The 7,526-nt window shown below is 36.2% G+C and overlaps 1 protein-coding gene across 2 annotated transcripts; it reads left to right on the top strand.

Moving 5' to 3' along the window:
* The first annotated feature begins 75 nt into the window (after positions 1-75).
* Positions 76-7,136, top strand: rsrc2 (arginine/serine-rich coiled-coil 2). Of its 2 annotated transcripts, XM_079251774.1 has the most exons (10): positions 76-189; positions 1,680-1,824; positions 2,822-2,862; positions 3,841-4,004; positions 4,413-4,544; positions 4,644-4,760; positions 4,916-5,001; positions 5,101-5,363; positions 6,262-6,351; positions 6,438-7,135. In XM_079251774.1, the coding sequence occupies exons 1-10, from the start codon at positions 184-186 to the stop codon at positions 6,621-6,623; spliced, it is 1,230 nt and encodes a 409-aa protein (XP_079107900.1). In that variant the 5' UTR covers positions 76-183; the 3' UTR covers positions 6,624-7,135. The 2 variants fall into 2 exon arrangements, with proteins under 2 accessions (XP_079107900.1, XP_079107899.1); XM_079251773.1 differs by having other exon boundaries at positions 4,916-5,363; positions 6,438-7,136.
* The last annotated feature ends 390 nt before the right edge of the window (positions 7,137-7,526 follow it).

Here is a 7,526-nt window from a genome sequence, read left to right as displayed (position 1 = left end):
CTTTGGTTAGTAAAGCTAGCCTGGATTCAGTAACTCATTGCCACAAATTCCGGATTTTACTACCAACATCTGGCAACCCACACTAGTTTAGCTGTGCAAGAAGAAGGCCTGATGCAACCACTCCGTTCGCGTAGACAACAAAATCTAAATTACTTCTTACGCAAATAGCCGTGTTTCTGGATTATGTCGGTTAGTACCATTTATTTTAAAAAAAAAAATAGCTTGTATGAGTAAAGAAGTCTTTGTAACATTCGTCTAATTTTACTTATGTGCTGAAAACGTTTTCTTAAAGATGGCGGTCTGCGTTAGTTAGCTTAGCAAGCTAGCCATTGTTAAAATATATGTGGAGATTAATGTGAATGGTTATTGACCTGCATTGGAAGTCAAGCTAGTGGAAACTTAATTAGTAAAAATATGTAAAGCTGGGGGTTAGAACATTTACTCAAAAGTAGAAAATACAAATTAGCTTTAGCATGAACTAGCAGGTAACAAGTGTGCAAAATTGAGAGCTTTATTGTGTAAGACAAACCCATTTTAAAACGCTTTGTAACGAGTTGGAAAGTTGAGTATGAGATCTTTCCGGTTTCCGCTTGGAAAAATGTCTTGCATGTCTAATTAACAACCTTTGTTTTATATATGTATTTAACATCTGATATCGACTCTAACCTCTGTGCGATGGTTTTATTTTGTTATCAACTGTTGGGGTTTGGTGGTGTCAGAGTGGGATTGACAGGCGTAGAAAAGGGATCACGAAATAGTGAGCTCATGGGTCAATTCCATACATGTTTTGTATATTTTTCTGCTGCAACACACCTGATTTAAATGAAAAGTTCATTTATTTTATTTTACTTTATTTTATTTTAGTTTTATTTATTACATTGTTGGCCTAACACGTGCCAGAAAACATTTGTCCTGCACGGGATGAGGGGAAAACAAAAAACAAGTAACCCAATTATACACAAATTTTAGTTCATGAAGTACTGTTCTGATTCTGGACTGGCTCTTCAAGACCTGCTTGTCAAATTATGATAAAGTGTCTTGTTAACCTACTTAATTGAGTCAGGTGTATTACAGCATGGAAACCTCCAGAACAGGTCCAAGAGGTCTGGAGTTGGCATAGAGGGTGCATGAGACTTATTGAAATCATCTCCTGGTGTTTTTTGTCTTGAAGTAACACATGATCGGCTTGGTTTTTTGGTCCTCGCCAGTTGAGGGCTATTAATTGGAACTGATGCATCTTGTTGCTCTTAACTGTTGTTTAGTTTTGACCTGGTGCATTTCATCTTTATATGATGATAAAATGTCAATTTGAAAACAGCTCATATAATGACACACAAATTTCACTGTGAAATTCAGTTATATTTCATGTTTCAGTAGACCAGGGATGTCCAAAATTGGTCCTCAAGGGCATTGTCCTGCAGGTTTTCGGTGTATCCCTGCTCCAACACTCCTGACTCATATTAAATAGATCCAACAGCCTATCAAGTTGAATTGACATTGAAATCCTGCATGATCGTGGCCCTTGAGGACCGTAGCTGGACACCCCTGCAGTAGACAAAAATGTAATCTTGAGAAAATGTTCCACATTATCTCATGTGTCTGCTGATGGGATAATTTTACCTAAATTCACTGGACCACACTGATTTGCTGACTTGAATTTATGTCTTCATCTACGTTAGGGAAGTGACAACGAATCTGTCGATTTGACCAGATCAAGCTCTCCAGTTCTTCACAGAAAAAAACACGATATGGAGTCATCTAAATCTCCCAGAGGCTCAAAACACCACCATTCACGATCAAGGTCACGCTCCAGAGAACGTAAACGTAAGTTTTTCAGTGTGAGTTCACAAAAGAAAATACTGAAAATACTAAAAGTATTTTGCAGTAAGGTGGTTGCTGTCAGTTAAATGTTGCTTGCACTTGTTGAGCAGCAAATATAGATTTTTATAATATTTGTGAGCTTGTTTGGGTTTCTCGGATATACATAAAGTAACATCTCACATTATCAGAGATGATTATAGTTACGACTGGATGATAAAACTGTTCAAATTAGATATCAGTTAAAATGATTTTGATCTCTGTGATTAAGCCTGAGCCAGCACATAATTTTTTTTTAAAACAGCATGCTCCCAAGCCACCTGTCCCATCAGGTGACTTCTTTTCCATCCACTTATGATGGCAAAAAATTAATGGAAAATTATCTGTGATTTAATAACTCTTAAATCTATTAAGGTTAAAAAATAAAGATAATTGACTGTTGGTTTACAAAATCTGCATTTTCATTTTGAGTGATTTGGACTAGAAAGTTTTTAAATCTACATCAATCTCAGTGATAGGCAGGGCACATTTTCAGTTGGGCCAATGACAGAGTTGTTTATTCCCTCAAGTTCTGGTTCATTGTTTGACTTTAATACACCTGTCAGCTGGTCGCTTACCACAAACAAAACCCAAACAAAAGAATAAAGGAGAAAAAAAGAGAGAGTTATGAGAAATGTGGATGAATAAGGAACAAGTAAGTAGGTTTTGAGGGTGATCTGGATCACTGCCTGGATCCAGGGATCTTTAAAGAATTCTTTACAATAAGAAAATAAATGGGGATAGTTTTGCCATTAGGACTTCTAAATTAAAAAAAATAATGGCCACAATTATTACCAAAAAAAGCATTACACTGGCTCCTCTGAAGTCTGTGCTGTGACTTTCTCTGTTTATAAATGTAAAAACAAAAATATTCTGGACACTTGTAGTGTTCTTAATCCATTAGTTTCCTGTCGCATTTGCTGCTAATTTGTTCAAACGCTGTGTTGGCAACTTTGTTTTTCAGGTGACAGAAAATACAGACGAAGTCGCAGCAGGAGCAAAGAGGTAATTGATACATTGATTTCTATTATTAGGTTTGATTAGATTTTTTAAAATAAACTTATTTTAGTTGTTGTTTTTAGACCGAGGTGAGTATATAATTTAGGTGAAATGTATTCATAGTTGTCTTAGGGTAGGAACTCATATAAAATAAAAAAGATGGCCATGTACGCACATGGACATGGTACTTTTTGCCATCTTTTGTTCATATATCTCAAAGGAAGTTTGTGTCCTTGGATATGTCATTTTATTTTTAACCATATGAAATGGTGCAGAGTAGCTATTTCTTTTTTCTTTTTTTTCTTTTTTTTTTTTTTTGTTAAATCTTGTGTGTAGATCACATGATAACATTTCTACAATAAATCATACTCAGCGTGCTAATGCACGAAGAGACTGAACAGAAGACCCTGCTGACATAGCAAAATAATATGCCTACTACTGGGACAGGTAACTATTTGCCATTCAAACTCCTATTTGTCTCACATTATTAGCGAAACAAAATGGTATTAATGTTTTTATCTCTTGCAGCCTGGGATGGGCATTCATTGAATCTTTTGAATAATTCAGGCTTTAAAACAATTGACATTGGATGCCCATCCCTGTTACAACATTTGAGTGGGTGCAAATTCTCAGTGTTCAGTCTGCATTGTTGTTGCCAGATTGATGAATTGGATATAGCATCTACCTAAGCAATGAGAACTAAACATTTGCATGAATAGTTATAAATATAAAAGGAGACTCCAAATATGCTGTCTTTATTTCTGTTACTTTTTGGTGTGGTGCCGAAACAGTGCATACTCAGAAATGCCCACATTTGCAGTCATGCTCTGAGAATGATCTTCTGTCATTGTTGTAAAGATGGGTTTGAAATGACAAGGATTTTTCAGCTTGTCAAAAATATTACATCATTTCTGTTGTAAGCCATGGTACTAACTCTTTTTGTTGCACTATTTTCCTGAAAGAGACAACTTCTTCTTAAAACAGGCACGAAAGAGGGACTCTGAGAAGCCATCAAAATCGCACAGAAAAACAGATGAGCAGCATGTGCAAGAGAGACTTTCTGCAGAGAATGGAGAGGAACGGGCCAGGCGCAAAGAAAGGAAGTTGTCAAGGGGTCGGAGTTTATCCAGATCGCACTCAAGAGAGAGGTTAGATTTATCAAAACAATGTTATTAGATTAGTTCAGAAGGCTGTGTATCTGTGTTAACTCAAAAGTAATTTGCTTCCAAGATCCATCCAATGTTTCTTTAATAATTACAGTATTACTCAGTTGGCTTTGATAATACTTTTTGACTATAAATACTTTTGGCTCTATTTTTACAGTTGATACAAAGAAAAAAAATGTGAATAAATTGTCATCATCTTTGTCATAACATCTTTTATATTTTTTGCTCATATACAATTTTTTTTCTTTTTATTAGATTTTTCATAGATTAACTTGAAGTGCTACAAATAGTGTTTCAAGGAACTGATCATCTATTTTAAATATTTTACATTAGTGTTTTATTGGTGTTTGTTACTTCCTGGATTTGTGTTGATGGATTTTCTCCTTATAGGCGGCACCATAGTAGAAGCAAAGACAAGCGGCGGTCGCGATCACGCAGTCGTGACAAGAAGAAGAAGGCCAGGTCTCGCTCGGGGTCAAGGACAAAACACCGTCATCATAGCAAAAGTCGCAGCAAAAGCAGGTGAGCTTAATTTAAATGAGAGCATTTCTTCTATGTATATCTGTATTTTTCTATGTCATTAATGGGGTATTCGTTGGATTACTTGGGTTTTCTCTCCAGGGAGCGAAAGAAGAGAAGTGAGAAAGTTAACAGAAAGAGTCGAAGCAGGTCTGTCAGTCCACCCATCTTTCGTGGCCGAAACACGGCTATGGATGCACAAGAGGCCCTAGCTAGAAGGTAAAGCAGCAGCAACAAGCATTGTAGTCTTCTGTTTCATGGATGTGTTTATTCATTTACTTTTTTTTATTATTATTGTGAAAATTTTCTTAAACCAGCATAGCAAATTTTCCCACTCTTTTCTTGTTGGTGTTATTTTTTGGGGTACTTTTCAGACTGGAAAGAGCCAAGAAATTGCAGGAGCAAAAGGAGAAAGAAATGCATGAGAAGCAACAGCAGCAACAACAGGAGATTGCTGCAGGTGAGATGCCATTTCTGTCTATGCTTTATAAAAATAAAAATAAAAAAAACTCATTGAAGCTTAGAATTAATTTACCTATATTTGTCTTTATTTTGATAGCCGTGACTGCCCCTATTGCAGCTGCTGCTGCAGCAGCGGCAGCTTCAAACCCCGCTCTTAATGTGGCAGCCCTCCTGGCGTCCGGGACACAGGTTACACCTCAGATTGCCATGGCAGCTCAGATGGCAGCCCTTCAAGCCAAGACCCTGGCAGAGACTGGTATTGCTGTGCCCAGCTATTATAACCCATCTGCTGTAAACCCAATGAAGTTTGCAGAGCAGGAGAAGAAGAGGAAAAAGCTATGGCAGGGAAAGAAAGATGGGGTAAGATTTATTTATTTTAGTCCGTGCATCTTAAAGGGATGCACCTTTATTGAAATCAGTATCTGTATTCAGCCAGTACAACAGAACCAATACCAACATGAAAAAAATAGTGCTGTAAAACATCATGCAATGTAATAATCTGTGGATTGAACTGGTTATTTTTGCTGAACACATTAACACAAAGTTATACTGACTTGCAAACATGGAATACAGGTGGACCAGACTTATGTACCCACTACAAGTGCCTTTCTAAAATAATAATTTTTTTTTTTTTTTTTGGGATAATTTTATTACTTGGGTTAAATGCTCACAATGTCTCTGAAACCAATAAACCAAGTGAAAAGTCTGACACCAACGCCCATGTTGGTAAACTCGATATAACTCTCCTAGCTAACCACAGATTAGGCCTACTCTCCGAGCTCAAGACAACCATCCATAGAATTTACCAACAAATTGGTCAGAGTCCAACTTGAAAACGTTGACAATGCTTAATTCTTTGATTACATTTTTCTTCTTTATCTAACTTATTTAATTCTGTTTAACAAAATTATTACACATGCCATATTAATAAACCTAATTTGGCATTATCTTGGTTAAAAAAAACTTTACATTAAGCATGTAGGTGTTTGTCACGGTGTTGAACAGAATCCACCAAAAACTACTTCATCCAGCCAGCTTTCCAGCCTTCCATTTAAAGGATGACTTGCAGGATCCATTTTGCATCTCAGTCAGTTTTGGATTGTTATCAGCCAATACTGCACATCAGATATTGCTATCAGAAGTGTGTATCCCTATCAGAATGGTGTATCCCTGGTGTCTTGTAATGTTTTAAACAAGAAAAAATGTGATGTATCATTTGAAAATATTTATAATTGAATGGCTGTTTTTACTGTTTAAGGATAAGTCCCAAACAGCTGAGTTGTGGGAGAAACTAAACTTTGGAAACAAGGACCAAAATGTTAAATTCCGCAAACTAATGGGTATTAAGGTATGTTGTTTTGCTTACCTTTGGAACAATTTTGAGTTTTACAAACTATAACTTATCAGTTATAATTTTTATTTGTTACCCACCAGGGTGATGATGAGGCAGAAGTTTCCAAGCCGCTTAATGATGAAGGCCTGAAGACTCTTCAGAAGCAGGAGGAGGTGTTCAGGAATCTTGATGTTCAGTATGAGATGGCTCGCTCTCAGACACACACTCAGAGGGGAATGGGCCTTGGCTTTTCCTCTTCATTCTCTCGTGGAATGGATTCTGTGTAGTGCCAAACTTTCAGCTTTCATCACAACTCATCAGATTATACAAGACTACCAATTCATCGCTAGCCCTCAAGCTTGCATGGATGTTGCTCTGAATCTGTAATTTATTTTTAGACAAAAGTCTCGTATATTGTAACATTATAATGTATATAGCTATGCACTGAGCTGGTCAGTGTTATTAAACTGTACATCTTTAGGTAAAGAAACATGTTGACTGGTTGAAGCTGAGAAAAGTAGATATTTTCAATAATGTGGTAGCTTTGTTTTGTTTCCTTTTTTATTCAAATATATGTTTGCGTGATGGTCTGAACATAATCTGAATTTGATGTGGTTCAAGTGGACACTGTTTACATCCATGTGACTTAAAGGCATCTGAGGTCAATGTAGCATTATCAGAATCCTTTATTTTTATTCCTTCTGATTGGGGAAAACCAAAATGTGAGTTGTAATAAGTATCGTCTTCTGAATTGACATGAACAGAGGATAGCTTGACAGAAATTTCCAGATGTTTGAAATGTTCATGAATTAAACAATTCTGTGTTTAAAAGAAAAAAAAAAAACTAAACTTGTCATACTTTTTAATAAAATTAATTTTCACAAAGGAACAATTAGTATACCATTTAAAATATAAAGTGCCATGGCTTTGGCATTTTAACATATTTAACTCCCTATTAGAAGTTGAATGATGTCCCAGTTGGAACTGGTTTTGACCGTTTAGGAAGAGCGAAGCCATGTTTATGTTAAACATAAAATGTTCTGTAGAAGTTTAGCTGTGTAATTGTTTGGAGCAGCCTTATTTCATAATGTATCCTTCGTCTCTTCTGGAGACTAGGCTAATATAGTTCAGGGCTTTTATATGAATATTATTGGTGCCCTCACAATGAGCAATTAACACAATCACAAATG

The sequence above is a fragment of the Telmatherina bonti genome, assembly GCF_933228915.1.
Source record: "Telmatherina bonti genome assembly, chromosome: 13".
In the NCBI taxonomy this organism is placed as follows: domain Eukaryota; kingdom Metazoa; phylum Chordata; class Actinopteri; order Atheriniformes; family Telmatherinidae; genus Telmatherina; species Telmatherina bonti.
The sequence above is the reverse complement of the archived record's forward strand: the minus strand, read 5'-3'. Positions and strand labels throughout refer to the sequence as shown.

Bases quoted from the DNA above. Each gene is read 5' to 3' on its own strand.
- rsrc2 (XM_079251773.1), top strand. The intron at 4,761-4,915 runs GTAAAGCAGCAG...GGTACTTTTCAG, and splicing joins CAAGAGGCCCTAGCTAGAAG to ACTGGAAAGAGCCAAGAAAT. The intron at 6,352-6,437 runs GTATGTTGTTTT...GTTACCCACCAG, and splicing joins GCAAACTAATGGGTATTAAG to GGTGATGATGAGGCAGAAGT.